Source organism: Panulirus ornatus, chromosome 2, assembly GCF_036320965.1.
Source record: "Panulirus ornatus isolate Po-2019 chromosome 2, ASM3632096v1, whole genome shotgun sequence".
Lineage (NCBI taxonomy): Eukaryota > Metazoa > Arthropoda > Malacostraca > Decapoda > Palinuridae > Panulirus > Panulirus ornatus.
In genome coordinates, this window is record NC_092225.1 from 89,471,470 (window position 1) to 89,489,668 (window position 18,199).

Genomic DNA, 18,199 nt, shown 5'->3' on the forward strand with positions numbered 1-18,199 from the left:
GCAGAAGAGGGTGTTTTGAAGTGGTTTGGGCACATGGAGAGAATGAGTGAGGAAAGATTGACCAAGAGGATATATGTGTCGGAGGTGGAGGGTACGAGGAGAAGAGGGAGACCAAATTGGAGGTGGAAAGATGGAGTGAAAAAGATTGTGTGTGATCGGGGCCTGAACATGCAGGAGGGTGAAAGGAGGGCAAGGAATAGAGTGAATTGGAGCGATGTGGTATACCGGGGTTGACGTGATGTCAGTGGATTGAATCAAGGCATGTGAATCGTCTGGGGTAAACCATGGAAAGCTGTGTAGGTATGTATATTTGCGTGTGTGGACGTATGTATATACATGTGTATGGGGGGGGGGGCCATTTCTTTCGTCTGTTTCCTTGCGCTACCTCGCAAACGCGGGAGACAGCGACAAAGTATAATATAAAAATAATATAAATAACGTATGTACCATCTCCATCATATACACTGGCGCTCATATAATTCAATTTGAGACCTAATGAACTTATTACATTAAAATTTGTGGGAATTTTCGTCTTTTTACTGAATCAAATGATTTACTGAAATCTTATCAATCCTTTAAGAGAAAAGGAAAATAAAGATAATGACAAAAAAGATCATCCACAGCCCACACTACGAAAAACCAGATCTACCTGGATAGACAAGAAACACAAAGACTGTTCTCTTGAAGTTCAGACAGAGAGGTGTACCATTATCTACACAAATGATCTTGGAATCTACTTGGAAAAAATTAGCTATACAACAAAATGCCATGCATGGAACACTGAAACAAATTAAAAGGTGCTGTAAATATAGTCTGGGGGAAAACTGGACATTTGAGGCCTAAAATTATTCGTCTCAATAACAGCAAGGTTTTGAAACATTGTGCACTTCTCACAGAAGAACCTTAAAAACTCTCTTGACAAATGTCTGCAGAGCATACCTAGCCGGCCTGAGTGGGAAGGTTAGCGCACCAGAGCCTGCTACCTTAAAACAGTTTGACTTTTACAGTGGTGACATATACTTAACTTGTAATCACATCAAGACAATAAAAGGAGTTAGCCCTGACAGCGAGGAAACGGCGTCAGAGATATAGATAGACAGACAGAACAATAAAATGGTCAGGAAGTTACGTATCTAGACGTTAATATAAAATGAAGGGCATTAAATGAGATAAACTGTTTGGGTTGGCTTGTAGTTACTCTTAATACGGTCCTTAATCAACATATAGTTCAATTCATATTGAATCTTTGCTATTTACTTAAGCAATTCGAGAGCAATAATCTAATGCAGTCATATTGCTTCCTAGAAGCAGTGCTGATAAAGCGAACATTTATAGTTATTTCTTCATAATTGGGTCGTTTTCGCATTCCCTAAAGGTTGTCCGGCCCTTACAACAGTTAATTAATAGCGGGACTGTCAGTCGAAATCGGGACGTTTGGACGTTGTAAACCTTTACCTCTAAGGTTTAAATCATTTGAAAACTGTCCCTCCCCCAAGACGTTTCTCTAGGTTACGTTTCGTTAAGGTACAAATCTATTTTTCTAGTAGTTTATACTGATTTTCTGGAATTTGTTGAGCGCTAAAACCTAATGGTTATTCATAACTTTTTAAGCATGAAAAAGATATCTTAAACCTGAAACTAATGACAAATGATATCTTTCCGTAAAGGGTATCTAGAAACTAAAGCTATATCTATCATTTAACAAATCTGTTCTCTTTTAAGGAAGGTATTATTGTTTACATTCGTCTAAAATTCCTGTAGTTCTGGTTTCGTTAATATATGTCCTACGGTAATAATGTGGATGCACGTGTCATTTACTGGGGCAGATATCTCCTTGGGTGACCATTTCATGACCAACCCTCAGTCAACCAAGAATTCTCAAAATGGCGGTTCCTGCTCAAGGAGAGTAGGCATAATTCTACACCGTTATCCTCAGTAGTTTGTCATTATGTTGAGCTTCCAAGTTAGTTCCCTCTGGCTTGCTGTTTCTAATATAATATTCCATTCAGCCCATAAAATCAATATGAGGTTTACAAAGTATACATATTCCTTGATATTATAATATAGCTACTTTCGCCTCAGCATCTGCTATTTCATTACCGTTGATACCAACATGTCTAGGAAAACCAGCAGAGTTCTACAATCTTAAGAAGAGCGGTTTCTTGAGATATATAACCTTGAACTATGGGATGCAGTGAAGCAGAGAGTGATACAGCGTTCGAATGCACACTGGAAATCGAGGCACACTGCTAGTTTCTTCTTAAGTGACTTTGATAATACAAAGGTCGTACTAAACATTCATCACAAAAATGGGTTCTGTCAAACATTAAAGGATAACACACAGGTTCCAGCAATCACTTCCCACCAAGCAGGTCCTGCTAGACATGCACCACTACTAAAGGTCCCACAAACAAGTACCACTAAATAGTCCCCGTCAACATTCACTGTACTTGAGCGCCATCAAACCTCCACCATCTTACAGTTCCCACTTATCCACCACATTTTTCGCCAAACCCGACCACTCGCACAGTAACACCCTGCTATCTTCGCCAAAACCAGTTTCCGCAGAACCCTTGCTACTAAAAGAATTCTACCAACACCTCGACATTTCCTTCCAACCACTCCCGCTTCCACAGCCCCAGCCACATTTTCAATACAGTCCCTGCCCTTCCCAAATATAAATACTATCATAATTCCCACCATATCTTCTTCATCAATAGTCTCCTTTTCAACCACACCACCACTACTACACTTTGTAGTTATCCAAATCCTTCCAAATCACCGTTACCGTCATTTTCCCCGCCAAACCATCAACAGATCATTTCCCTGATAAAATACCACATAAAAAATGTAAGCTCCGGCACCTTCCCTCACTACACCACACGCAACGCTCCCTCCCTCCCTATCCCCCGGCATCTCGACCCCCTTCCGACTCTGGCATAAAGCCAACACTCCAACAAAAGCAATAATATCATTTCTTGTATACTTTATGTGTATTTCCTGGAAAACTGTGACTGCCGTCGGAGTGGTTGTATACTTACCCCAAAATTTATGCCTTTAATGCATCACAGTGTGTCCAAGTGATGCCAAAATGTATGTATGCCCGATGATATTACATGGTATGTATGCCTGCTAGGCTAATAGAGTATGCCCAGCGAACGACATTATCTCGGAGAATAATGTAGCAAGATTTTTTTTTTATAAGGTTACACTGTAAATAACTGGAGAGGCAAAGACAAACTTACAGGATGTCTGATAAACCAAGGGTACAGAAAATGTATCAAACTGTCAAAATATATGAAAAACGTGGAGGGAGGTAAGCTTAGAAAACCTGATATAGAAACTAGAACAGTTAACAAATGTAACGCACACACGAGTCTACAAGGATGCCACTGTATGAAGTATATCAGAATACAACAAGAATGAGACAATCCCCAAACTGCGTGAGTAAAAGACCCCGAAGTCTACGCTGAGAACATCCCCAAGGTAAGGCCATAGACCTTATTGATAAAACGCTTAGCTTGTCCACTGCACCTACATCAATGCGAAAGTAATATTCCTTGACCAGCTTTTCACCATGAAGGTTACAGAAAGTTTAAGTTTACAACAGTGTATTGTAACCTGTTAGTTGTGGGTCATCTTCCCACTTTCCCATTTCCTTTTTACACATACTGTACTTTATGGACACTTGCAAAAGTCCGTTTATTACCTCAGCTTTCTGTTGTTGTTTGTTTAATGAGATATAGTATAGGACCTTCATAAACAAAAAACGTGAATACACTTTGAATAGATTTATTTTAATAATAATAATACTCTTTTCCAAACAGGTTAATCAATAAATCAAGGGTATGGTAGGCTGCCTGAACTGGTGCACTCCATCAAAAAGGAATGAACTACTTCTTATACAGTTCTTATAAGTTCTGACTGGGAGTAATCGTTGGCACCTTGATCAAGACGGTTCGATCTATAAGGTCTGGTCTCTGATCCTTGGGGTCACAACGTCGTGCTCAAGGGTCGTATCGTAGTGCATGAGGATCATACCGTCGTGCTCAAGGGGCCAAGATAGCGGGCGTACCCAAGACGAGGATGGGGAAGGAGGAGGAGGAGGAGAGGCGATCGCGGCCTGTACTGTACAATACACTTAATTGTAAAGCTGATTTATAAATCTTTACTATTATTCTGAACCTACAAAACTTCCAAAGGAAAAATAATGTCCGCTTAACTGTTTCTGTGATTTACACCTGTCCGCTTCCTAAAACACTGACATGTTTATGGCACCGATATTTTCTTTAACCATAAAAGCATATCAATCTGTTTCATGAATATAACTCTACTGATTATAACAACCTTTCTGTTCTACGTTATCAAATATTAGATTTGCTGTCGTTAATAAAAAATGGTCCCCAATTTCACAATAAGTTTACTTCTCTACAACAGCCGCAATAAGTTATAATACGACTACTAATAGTGATTGGATCTAACATCCAAATACCACTAAAAGCGCCAAGTTTTCTAATACATAAAGTGTTCTTACGTACATTTCTTGATCTGAGTTTTTCATCATTATCTTGGTCAGCCAGTAATTCCCCCACTCACCCCGACCACATCCTGGACATGCGGCTACCGAATACACCAACTTCTCACCCCAGCACCATTCCTACCTGGCTCCACAGTCACTTCAAGCGCATCCACAGATACCCCTGCAAACCATGAACTCGAAAGTCCCAAACATTCGCATCATTCTAGCTAGGGCTGGTAGGGGAGGTGACAGTTCTCAACCATCCCGTTCGAGTCGTCGAAACGTAGCTTGTGAGGTCACTCGCTCTCAGCTGCTGCTGCCCATCGCCTCCTGACCTCTCTGGCTCATGATGTGAGAAGAATGACGTTAGAAAAAGGGGTCTTCATACGGAATGCCTATGAACGATTGGCGAAGTCCACACATCACATCGTTTTTGTAGTCTGGACAATGTTATTCTGCTGGGACGATGTTTTGGGCCCGATGCATACCATCCCCACTGATCATCATGATGCAGCGAACCTTGAACACGACGGTACAGCCTTCGGGTATGGATGGTGTGACCTTTGAACAAACTAAAGGGTCCTAACGTTATGATCACGGGTTGTACCATAGCGCCTCGAGGTCTTTCTCTTGTAAGCTCAATAGGCTCTATATCAATGATACTGAAATTTTGTAATATTGACTTTTTTACTTATGAAAATAATCCAAAACAAATGAATTAAGCAGCCGCTCTGCTTTGAGTACCTCACATTTCGCGTCGGTCAACACTCGACTTCACCATTGTTGTCTAGTCAATAACGCAAGTGTCGCTTGGGTTCCTTGTCATTCGAAACGGTATGGTTGGTAGTTCTGATTATTATCTTTTCATATTTTATACACATAATAACCACCTCCTCATCCCATATTCTTACTCTACACATCTGAAAATTTATCTAAAATTATTTGCTTACCGAAATGGGACAAACAATTGTTATTCACTACTTTGGTGATACTTGAAGATGTTAATTTTACCACACTTTTAGTAGGAGAAACTCTGGTAATCTACAGGGACAAAAGCTCAGATATAGCTAACAATATGTAGTTAAGAAAGAAAACAATTGGAAAGCAAGAGGACTGACAAGCTTGGCTGGTTGTTTCTGGCCTTCAGCTTTATCAACAGCACGGGTCATAACGGCCGTCAACGTCAAGTAAGTTACATCCACTAACGGAAAAAAATGTTGATTACCTTCAGGTGTTGAAGATAATTCTGTCACACACTCTCTCGCTGTGCATCGGCTCATAAGCAGACTAAATATCGCCAGAAGATTTAACAGTTTTGCTGAGGGACAAAAGTGAACGGGTAGGTAAATATATATACAAATTAACAGTATATCATTTCACTCGTGAGGGAATTACCAAATCAAAGCATGCTAATTTTCCTTTAATTACAGGACTTTGTAGCATGGTTGACTGATCATATATATATATATATATATATATATATATATATATATATATATATATATATATATATATATATATATATATTATCCCTGGGGATAGGGGAGAAAGAATACTTCCCACGTATTCCCTGCGTGTCGTAGTAGGCGACTAAAAGGGAAGGGAGCCGGGGGGCTGGAAATCCTCCCCTCTTGTTTTTTTTTTTTCTTTTTTCTCAAAGAAGGAACAGAGAAGGGGGCCAGATGAGGATATTCCCTCAAAGGCCCAGTCCTCTGTTCTTAACGCTACCTCGCTAACGCGGGAAATGGTGAATTGTATGAAAGAAAGAAAGAATATATATATATATATATATATATATATATATATATATATATATATATATATATATATATAGGAAAGGATCACAATTTTGCGCGTGATCAAGTATATTCCTGAGTCCACGGAGAAAATGAAACACGATAAGTTCCCAAGTGCACTTTCGTGTAATAATCACATCATCAGGGGAGACACAAGAGAGAAATATAACTCAGTTGATATACAACGCAGAGACGTAGCTAGGACGCCATTTGGTAAACATGCGATTGTCTAAGACAATCGCATTTTGAGCGATTGGAGCCTGAACATGCAGGAGGGCGAAAGGCGGGCAAGGAATAGAGTGAATTGGAACGATGCGGTATACTGGGGTCGACGTGCTGTCAATGGATTGAACCAGGGCATGTGAAGCGTCTGAGGTAAACCATGGAAAGTTTTGTGGGGCCTGAATGTGGAAAGGGAGCTGTGGTATCGGTGCATTACACATGACAGCTAGAGAGTAACTGTGAACGAATGTGGCCTTTATAGTCTTTTCCCTAGCGCTACCTCGCGCGCGTGTGGGGGGAGGGGGTTGTCATTTAATGTGTGGCGGGGTGGCGACGGGAATGAATAATGGCAGCAAGTATGAAATATGTACATATATATATATATATATATATATATATATATATATATATATATATATATATATATACGTTGAAATGTACAGGAATGTATATCTATTATTCCTGGGGAAGGGGAAAGAATACTTCCCACGTATTCCCTACGTTTCATAGAAACCTACTACAAGGGGTAAGAGCGGGGTGCTGGAAATCCTTCCCTCATGTACAGAGCATCAGATTGGGGAGGAGTAGTGTGGTTTCAGAAGTGGTAGAGGATGTGTGGATCAGGTGTTTGCTTTGAGGAATGTATATCAGATATACTTAGAAAAACAGATGGATTTGTGTGAAGGTATATGATAGGGTTGATAGAGATGCTTTGTGGAAGTTTTAAGAGTATATGGTGTTGGGAGGTAAGTTGTTGGAAGCGGTGAAAAGTTTTTACCAAGGATGTAAGGCATGTGTACGAGTAGGAAGATAGAAAAGTGATTGGTTCCCAGTAAATTTCGGTTTGCGGCAAGGGTGCGTGATGTCTCCATGGTTGTTCAATTTGTTTACGGATGGGGTGGTGAGGAGGTAAATACAAGAGTTTTGGAGAGAGGGGCGAGTATGCAGTCTGTTGGGGATGAGAGGGCCTGGGGTATGAGTCAGTTGTTCGCTGATGATATAGCTCTGGTGGCTGATTCGAGTAAGAAGCTACAAGAGTTGGTGACTGAGTTTGGAAAAGTGTGTGAAAGGAGGCAGTTATGAGTAAATGTGACTAAGAGCAAGGTTATTAGGTTCAGCAGGGTTGAGGAACAAGTTAGTTGAGATGTAAGTTTGAATGGAGAAAAATTGGTAGAAATTCAATGTTTGAGATATCTGGGAGTGGACTTGGCAGCGGATGGTGCCATGGAAGCGGAAATGAGTGATAGGGTTGGTAAAGGGGCGAAAGTTCTAGAAGCGATGAATACTGTGTGTGGCAAGAGAGAACATTATCTCGGAAAGCAAAAATGGGTATGTTTGAAGGAATACTAGTTCCAACAATGTTATATGGTTGCGAGGCATGGGCTATAGATAAGGTTGTGCGGAGAAGGGTGGATGTGTTGGAAATGAAATGTTTGAGGAGAATATGTCGTTTGTTCGAGTAAGTAATGAAAGGGTAAGAGAGATGGGTAGAAATATATAGAGTTTGGTTGAGAGTAGAAGAGGGTGCGTTGAAATGGTTTGGACATACGGTCATATGGTTTCCCCTGACCGCGGTCACTTCACATGCCCTGGTTCTGTCCACTGAAAGCACATCGACTCCAATATATATATATATATATATATATATATATATATATATATATATATATATATATATATATATATATTTTTTTTTTTTTTTCAAACTATTCGCCATTTCCCGCGTTAGCAAGGTAGCGTTAAGAACTGAGGACTGGGCCATTGAGGGAATATCCTCACCTGGCCCCCTTCTCTGTTCCTTCTTTTGGAAAATTAAAAAACAGACAGATATAGATAAATAGTTAGATAGATGGAGAGAGAGAGAGAGAGAGAGAGAGAGAGAGAGAGAGAGAGAGAGAGAGAGAGAGAGAGAGAGAGAGAGAGAGAGTGTATTGAAATGGTTTGGTCACATAGAGGGAATGAGTGAGGAAAGATTGACAAAGAGTATATATGTGTCAGAGGTGGAGGGAACGAGGAGAAGTGGGAGACCAAACTGGAGGTGGAAGGATGGAGTGAAAAAGAATTTGAGTGATCGGGGCCTGAACATGCAGGAGGGTGAAAGGCGTACAAGGAATAAAGTGAATTGGAACGATGTGGTATACCGGGGTCGACGTGCTGTCAATGGATTGAACCAGGGCATGTGAAGTGTCTGGGGTAAACCATGTAAAGTTTTGTGGGGCCTAGACGTGGCAAGGGAGCTGTGGTTTCGGTGCATTACACATGACAGCTAGACTCTGAGTGTGAACGAATGTGGCCTTTGTTGTCTTTTTCTAGTGTTACCTCGCGCGCGTGCGGGGGGAGGGGGGTGCATGCAGCTTAACCTCGTGCAGGCCGAGTGCAGCAACACCCCACATTATATATATATATATATATATATATATATATATATATATATATATATATATATATATCGTCAGTACACGAAAGTGAGCACGCAGTCTCGTCGAGAACTTATCACTTCAAAGATATCCATCATTTCCCTTCTTCTTTTGATTATTATTATTATAATTATCATTATTATTATTATTATTATTATCATTATTATCATTATATCATTATTATCATTATCATCAATATTATAATTCAAGTGGGGTGTCTGGCATCACGTTCTCATTATCAATGGTTCTAGTTCATAACCTTCCTGTACGTGTACCTAACGCTGGTCTTGGGGAGTCCTCTGTCACCACTGTCCAGTTTGCGACCAGCCGTGGTCGGTGAGGGCCTGATCCATTAGGCTACTGCTCACTTTATACAATGCTGTTCACTTCTCCGAAGAAGTCTTGGGGTCTTTCTAATGTGTTCCTTAAACTTGCAACAGTTTAGTTACATATATTTGGGCCCTTGATACTTCTGCGATTACCTCTCAAGTTTCCTATAGTTAAGCTGTTCGTCTGTAGAATTACACTGTACAGTCTTAACTTGTTTCATATCCCAGCAAAGCTTTATCTTTGTGCACAGCTTAGGAACAATGGCTTCCTGCATACTACATGTTCATGATGTGATTGATCATGTGCGTCAGAGTTTTAACTAGTACACAACGTCAGAGGTTCAGCCAGTCCCACTAATCTGGTCACATCATCTGGGTGAGCAGTTTCTCGGGTCGTTTGGTTCGGTCAGGAGGGCAACATCTGCTGTGGACAGCGTCATCGCTGGATTTGCATTTCATCTACGTAAGCTGAGACCACATGGGTAACTGAGGCTCTACTCAAGGCCATCTCATTATATATATATATATATATATATATATATATATATCATTCCTGGGGATAGGGGAGATAGAATACTTTCCACGTTTTCCCTGCGTGTCGTAGAAGGCGACTATAAAGGAAGGGAGCGGAGGGCTGGAAATCCTCCCCTCTCGTTTTTTTTTTGTTTTTTTTAAATTTTCCAAAAGGGGAGCAGAGAAGGGGGCCAAGTGAGAATATTCCCTCTAAGGCTCAGTCCTCTGTTCTTAACAGTACCTCGCTAATGCGGAAAATGGCAAATAGTATGAATATATATATATATATATATATATATATATATATATATATATATATATATATATATATATTTCATCGACCAACCTCTGTGGATGAACAGCTGGGTTCACTGTGGACCGGCTGCGACAGCCAGTTTACGAACTTAGGCGCTCGACTCTTGAGCGGTTAATGAATGCGTCATGGTCAGGAACGCTAACAGTTACACCACGGAGATTCTCAATGTTCTAATCACTATCTTCGCAGACTCTACAGTGGTATGGACATGGTCTCTAGCGGTGAGGTCATCTCAACTTTCATCATTTGTTGATCTCGGACGGATTCCATCGTACGTTAGGACTCGATCCCGTTCAGTCTTGTATTAGGTATGAGGGTCTCCCTTTGCTTCCTCGAATGTCACATGAATGCAGGACAACCTTCGTTTAATGCATTCACACCTGCTGAATACGCAATGCATCACACATCGTGGCATCTGTCACTGGACTGTTCCTCGGGATTCAAATACTCACTGGGCTTGTTTCTCGTGCCACAAGGGTGTCAATAATACGTATGTGAGAGTCGCTACGCTTACGTAAATCACCATTACACACGTCTTTAATTTTCCTATTCTTACAGCGACAACATTTTGATCATTTCTTCCAACTGGTTCACTGATACAAGAACGAGTTCTTTCCGTCGCGACACTTCAGCTGCTTCGGCTGAGGTGGACTGCCAGTCTTGGGTAATATTGGGAGGGTCAGGTCAGGCCGGGGAGAGGGTATACAAAGGTAGGTTAGTGTGGGTTTGGCTATGCCATCATGATTAAGAACCTGTTCAGTATTCCAGCAACTGACTCCTACGAGAGAACGTTTCTTCTCAAGGGAACGAAAACATTGCAATTTTTATATCTGAATTTCTTATAATACAATTTATATATATATATATATATATATATATATATATATATATATATATATATATATATATATATATATATATATATATATAAAAGGAGAGATAGGTAGTATGTTTGAGGAAAGGAACCTGGATGTTTTGGCTCTGAGTGAAACGAAGCTCAAGGGTAAAGGGGAAGAGTGGTTTGGAAATGTCTGGGGAGTGAAGTCAGGGGTTAGTGAGAGGACAAGAGCAAGGGAAGGAGTAGCAATACTCCTGAAACAGGAGTTGTGGGAGTATGTGATAGAATGTAAGAAAGTAAATTCTCGATTAATATGGGTAAAATTGAAAGTTGATGGAGAGAGGTGGGTGATTATTGGTGCATATGCACCTGGGCATGAGAAGAAAGATCATGAGAGGCAAGTGTTTTGGGAGCAGCTGAATGAGTGTGTTAGCGGTTTTGATGCACGAGACCGGGTTATAGTGATGGGTGATTTGAATGCAAAGGTGAGTAATGTGGCAGTTGAGGGAATAATTGGTATGCATGGGGTGTTCAGTGTTGTAAATGGAAATGGTGAAGAGCTTGTAGATTTATGTGCTGAAAAAGGACTGATGATTGGGAATACCTGGTTTAAAAAGCGAGATATACATAAGTATACTTATGTAAGTAGGAGAGATGGCCAGAGAGCGTTATTGGATTACGTGTTAATTGACAGGCGTGCGAAAGAGAGACTTTTGGATGTTAATGTGCTGAGAGGTGCAACTGAAGGAAATGTCTGATCATTATCTTGTGGAGGCTAAGGTGAAGATTAGTATGGGTTTTCAGAAAAGAGGAGTGAATGTTGGGGTGAAGAAGGTGGTGAGAGTAAGTGAGCTTGGGAAGGAGACCTGTGTGGGGAAGTACCAGGAGAGACTGTGTACAGAATGGAAAAAGGTGAGAACAATGGAAGTAAGGGGAGTGGGGGAGGAATGGGATGTATTTAGGGAATCAGTGATGGATTGCGCAAAAGATGCTTGTGGCATGAGAAGAGTGGGAGGTGGGCTGTTTAGAAAGGGTAGTGAGTGGTGGGATGAAGAAGTAAGAGTATTAGTGAAAGAGAAGAGAGAGGCATTTGGACGATTTTTGCAGGGAAAAAATGCAATTGAGTGGGAGAAGTATAAAAGAAAGAGACAGGAGGTCAAGAGAAAGGTGCAAGAGGTGAAAAAAAGGGCAAATGAGAGTTGGGGTGAGAGACTATCAGTAAATTTTAGGGAGAATAAAAAGATGTTCTGGAAGGAGGTAAATAGGGTGCGTAAGACAAGGGAGCAAATGGGTACTTCAGTGAAGGGCGTAAATGGGGAGGTGATAACAAGTAGTGGTGATGTGAGAAGGAGATGGAATGAGTATTTTGAAGGTCTGTTGAATGTGTCTGATGACAGAGTGGCAGATATAGGGTGTTTTGGTCGAGGTGGTGTGCAAAGTGAGAGGGTTAGGGAAAATGATTTGGTAAACAGAGAAGAGGTAGTAAAAGCTTTGCGGAAGATGAAAGCCGGCAAGGCAGCAGGTTTGGATGGTATTGCAGTGGAATTTATTAAAAAAGGGGGTGACTGTATTGTTGACTGGTTGGTAAGGTTATTTAATGTATGTATGACTCATGGTGAGGTGCCTGAGGATTGGCGGAATGCGTGCATAGTGCCATTGTACAAAGGCAAAGGGGATAAGAGTGAGTGCTCAAATTACAGAGGTATAAGTTTGTTGAGTATTCCTGGTAAATTATATGGGAGGGTATTGATTGAGAGGGTGAAGGCATGTACAGAGCATCAGATTGGGGAAGAGCAGTGCGGTTTCAGAAGTGGTAGAGGATGTGTGGATCAGGTGTTTGCTTTGAAGAATGTATGTGAGAAATACTTAGAAAAGCAAATGGATTTGTATGTAGCATTTATGGATCTGGAGAAGGCATATGATAGAGTTGATAGAGATGCTCTGTGGAAGGTATTAAGAATATATGGTGTGGGAGGCAAGTTGTTAGAAGCAGTGAAAAGTTTTTATCGAGGATGTAAGGCATGTGTACGTGTAGGAAGAGAGGAAAGTGATTGGTTCTCAGTGAATGTAGGTTTGCGGCAGGGGTGTGTGATGTCTCCATGGTTGTTTAATTTGTTTATGGATGGGGTTGTTAGGGAGGTAAATGCAAGAGTCCTGGAAAGAGGGGCAAGTATGAAGTCTGTTGGGGATGAGAGAGCTTGGGAAGTGAGTCAGTTGTTGTTCGCTGATGATACAGCGCTGGTGGCTGATTCATGTGAGAAACTGCAGAAGCTGGTGACTGAGTTTGGTAAAGTGTGTGGAAGAAGAAAGTTAAGAGTAAATGTGAATAAGAGCAAGGTTATTAGGTACAGTAGGGTTGAGGGTCAAGTCAATTGGGAGGTGAGTTTGAATGGAGAAAAACTGGAGGAAGTGAAGTGTTTTAGATATCTGGGAGTGGATCTGTCAGCGGATGGAACCATGGAAGCGGAAGTGGATCATAGGGTGGGGGAGGGGGGCGAAAATTTTGGGAGCCTTGAAAAATGTGTGGAAGTCGAGAACATTATCTCGGAAAGCAAAAATGGGTATGTTTGAAGGAATAGTGGTTCCAACAATGTTGTATGGTTGCGAGGCGTGGGCTATGGACAGAGTTGTGCGCAGGAGGATGGATGTGCTGGAAATGAGATGTTTGAGGACAATGTGTGGTGTGAGGTGGTTTGATCGAGTAAGTAACGTAAGGGTAAGAGAGATGTGTGGAAATAAAAAGAGCGTGGTTGAGAGAGCAGAAGAGGGTGTTTTGAAATGGTTTGGGCACATGGAGAGAATGAGTGAGGAAAGATTGACCAAGAGGATATATGTGTCGGAGGTGGAGGGAACGAGGAGAAGAGGGAGACCAAATTGGAGGTGGAAAGATGGAGTGAAAAAGATTTTGTGTGATCGGGGCCTGAACATACAGGAGGGTGTAAGGAGGGCAAGGAATAGAGTGAATTGGAGCGATGTGGTATACAGGGGTTGACGTGCTGTCAGTGGAGTGAATCAAGGCATGTGAAACGTCTGGGGTAAACCATGGAAAGCTGTGTAGGTATGTATATTTGTGTGTGTGGACGTGTGTATGTACATGTGTATGGGGGGGGGGGGGTTGGGCCATTTCTTTCGTCTGTTTCCTTGCGCTACCTCGCAAACGCGGGAGACAGCGACAAAGTATAAAAAAAAAAAAAAAAAAAAAAAAAATATATATATATATATATATATATATATATATATATATATATATATATATATATATATATAAATGAATGCATGTTTACCAAATGGCGTCCTAGCTTCCTCTCTTCGATGTATATCAACTGTCTCCCCTGATTATGTGAATATTACACGAAAGTGCTCTTGGGAACTTATCGTGTTTCATTTTCCCCGTGGATTCATAGGAATATATATGAGAGAGCTTGGGAAGTGAGTCAGTTGTTGTTCGCTGATGATACAGCGTTGGTGGCTGATTCATGTGAGAAACTGCAGAAGCTGGTGACTGAGTTTGGTAAAGTGTGTGGAAGAAGAAAGTTAAGAGTAAATGTGAATAAGAGCAAGGTTATTAGGTACAGTAGGGTTGAGGGTCAAGTCAATTGGGAGGTGAGTTTGAATGGAGAAAAACTGGAGGAAGTGAAGTGTTTTAGATATCTGGGAGTGGATCTGGCAGCGGATGGAACCATGGAAGCGGAAGTGGATCATAGGGTGGGGGAGGGGGCGAAAATTCTGGGGGCCTTGAAGAATGTGTGGAAGTCGAGAACATTATCTCGGAAAGCAAAAATGGGTATGTTTGAAGGAATAGTGGTTCCAACAATGTTGTATGGTTGCGAGGCGTGGGCTATGGATAGAGTTGTGCGCAGGAGGATGGATGTGCTGGAAATGAGATGTTTGAGGACAATGTGTGGTGTGAGGTGGTTTGATCGAGTGAGTAACGTAAGGGTAAGAGAGATGTGTGGAAATAAAAAGAGCGTGGTTGAGAGAGCAGAAGAGGGTGTTATGAAGTGGTTTGGGCACATGGAGAGAATGAGTGAGGAAAGATTGACCAAGAGGATATATGTGTCGGAGGTGGAGGGAACGAGGAGAAGAGGGAGACCAAATTGGAGGTGGAAAGATGGAGTGAAAAAGATTTTGTGTGATCGGGGCCTGAACATGCAGGAGGGTGAAAGGAGGGCAAGGAATAGAGTGAATTGGAGCGATGTGGTATACCGGGGTTGACGTGCTGTCAGTGGATTGAATCAAGGCATGTGAAGCGTCTGGGGTAAACCATGGAAAGCTGTGTAGGTGTGTATATTTGCGTGTGTGGACGTATGTATATACATGTGTATGGGGGGGGGGTTGGGCCATTTCTTTCGTCTGTTTCCTTGCGCTACCTCGCAAACGCGGGAGAAAGCGACAAAGTATAATATAAAAAATATATAAAATATATATATATATATATATATATATATATATATATATATATATATATATATATATTAGCCGGGACGGAACGGCCAACTAAATAAACTTATCGAGGGCATTTCATTAACGATATAGGCCTATCCTAAGCAAAGTAAGCACCCAATGGGGAGGATGGGAAGATAAACAGCTTAGTAGACTGTGGACCAGTTCCCGCAGCCAGGATTCGAACCTATGTGCTCGACCCACAGTGGCCTTGAGAGCGTCAACGTCTTCGATGCTAACCGACCGCTACACCACTGAGATCCATCTTCAACACTACAAGAACTATGCTTGACCCAAGTCTCTATATAAGCTATAAATGAATAATAATAATAATAAATACGGTTTACTGAATCCATGCAGCCATTCCGCTAAAAATATACAGTGCAGAAGTTACAGACCTGAGGGGGAGAGGGGAGGGAGCATGATTATAACTAATGAATCACAAATGAGATCAAGATCAAGGTGGGGCTGGATATTTCTACGCTTTGGATAAGCACTTGAGTGACGTACAGGTACACAGTACGGGAAGTAAGTCTGGGCGCATGACTGGGCGTGTGTACATACACACGTGCGTGGCATGTGTGCACGGATGGCGGGTCCTGGTGTGTAGGTGTGCACGGCAGTGTACTGACCATGGGGGGGGGGGTGTCCCCCCAGCAGCCTGCCTGGCTTCCCTCTCTCTCTCTCTCTCTCTCTCTCTCTCTCTCTCTCTCTCTCTCTCTCTCTCTCTCTCTCTACTCCCCCACCCCTACCACACCCTGAGCCCCCCACCCCCTCACCCCCACCATTCCCCCAGACAGGCTGGAGTCGTCCCGCAAATGGCTTCCTCTTTCCTTCCCCTTCTTCAGAATCTGAAATCTTCCCTTCACAGATCCCCCTCACTCCTATCACCAACCCCTACTCCATTCCACCATGAAATATAGCCTATCCTGGGAAGAAGAAGAAGAAAAAAGAAAATGGTCGGACCAGAGAAGAGAGAGAGAAGGGCAGTAGGCCTGGAGGGTGGGTGGTGGTGGTGGTGGTGGGAGAGGAGGAGAACGCGTCCGTTCACCACCGTAGCCAGTCAGGGAGTGGAATGAAATCTATCTCGTGTGGTTCTCCACACGCTTCCCCTTCCCCCCTACGGCTGCCTCTCTCTCTCTCTCTCTCTCTCTCTCTCTCTCTCTCTCTCTCTCTCTCTCTCTCTCTCTCTCTCTCTCTCTCTCAAGCTGAAACTCTCCTCCCACACAGTTTAGCTCCCTGACTTCCTCCTCCTCCAACAGTCAAGGATGAGGATGTAAGGGGAAGGTACGTACAGTCAGATGTTCTGCGTCTGACACGAGGATAAGTAACACGGTTGAGAACAGAAGACCAACAGAAATAAAAGCGAGACATAGAAGCTGTTTATAAATGGCTAGAACCGAACCTCATGGAATTCAAGGCGGGGAAATTTGTGGAGGGAGACAACACAAAACGCATAACAATATACTGGAGCCTTCCCTAAAATCCAACAGAGGTAGAGAGAGAGAGAGAGAGAGAGAGAGAGAGAGAGAGAGAGAGAGAGAGAGAGAGAGAGAGAGAGAGAGAGAGAGAGAGTCAGCGGCTAGTGAGAAAAGATCAGGCAGTTACTGTAAAGGAAACCCTGAATTTTAAGTTCACGGTGATAAGACGGGTCTTTCATCATGCCAGATAAGAAGTGGTGTGATAACTTGCACAACCCGGGACAGACAACTAATAACGAAGCCTTTCAATGGGTACATACAAGGGAAAATAGAACACTGATCATGTTGTACTGTCACTCCGTCACCATGATGGAAGCCAGCCAACCACAGCTGACGACAATACAGAAGCACTTCACACATGCAAAACTAGAGGTCTGGAATACATGAATTATCAGAGGATTGAGAGACGCTGAACTCTCTACCTTAAAAAAGAGAAAGAGAAAGATAGTTAGTAAAACATGCAAGGCAGCAGAACAAAAATCACACAAAGAGTAAAGTCTCAAATCTAAAAGTATCTTATTAAAGAGGATACAGAAATGTCAAGCCTGCTGTAATTCCCAGGAATGTACTTCAGCTGTATCTGTCAAAGAAAAATCAAAACTCGCTAAGAAAGTTAGGTTATTTATTGCGATACCAAGAGAAATATGAAACGTGCATGAAGTAACGACAGAAACACTCAAAAGAATGCAAGAGGCATACTACTCAGTCGATCCTAATGCATCTTGAAAAGATAATCGAGAGGCGTCGCAGAGGGGGGAAAAAATAATTCAACTAAAGACAAGCGGTGATCGCCACACACACACACGCTAGCCATGACACTGTGGAAAAATCCCGTTACTGGTACTCGCAGGTCGGCAAGTAAAGCACTATGTCTGATGAACCCCAAAAGCCTAGCTCCACCGTCCCTCCCTCCCTCTCCTCACAGACCGACTATTCCGCTTCTTTCCACCCCAGTACACATAGCGTCCCTCACCCCCCCCCCCCTCCCCCGTAACCTCCAACCCTCCCACTCTCTCCCCTGCCACCACTATAGTGTGTGGCGCCCTGTCTGCCTCGCGCCAGACCAGACGTGGAGTAAGGCTTCCTCACCTCAGATCTCTGCTGTAGCCGCTTGTTAAGTTCGTACAGTCTGTAGTCTGGCTGACCGAAGTACGGCGTATGGCGTCTGCAAGGTAAACAAAAAAACATGATTTAGTATCTCAGGCGTAAACAAAGTAGACTAATCTATTACCACAATGTAAACAAAAGAAACATACATGTCACATTGTAAACCAGGCACCAGTCAACACCCTGTAAACCTTGTAAAAGCCCATCAACCACAGCTT

At 42.3% G+C, this 18,199-nt stretch overlaps 1 protein-coding gene across 2 annotated transcripts in view; it reads right to left on the bottom strand.

The window, feature by feature from the left end:
* Chi (LIM domain-binding protein 2 Chi) overlaps window positions 1-18,199 on the bottom strand; it is a 362,970-nt gene that overhangs the window by 247,012 nt on the left and 97,759 nt on the right. For both annotated transcript variants that reach the window (XM_071679453.1, XM_071679454.1), the window contains exon 2: window positions 17,964-18,039. In XM_071679453.1, coding sequence (XP_071535554.1) covers window positions 17,964-18,039 — 76 coding nt within the window. The remainder of the gene's footprint in view (window positions 1-17,963; window positions 18,040-18,199) is intronic.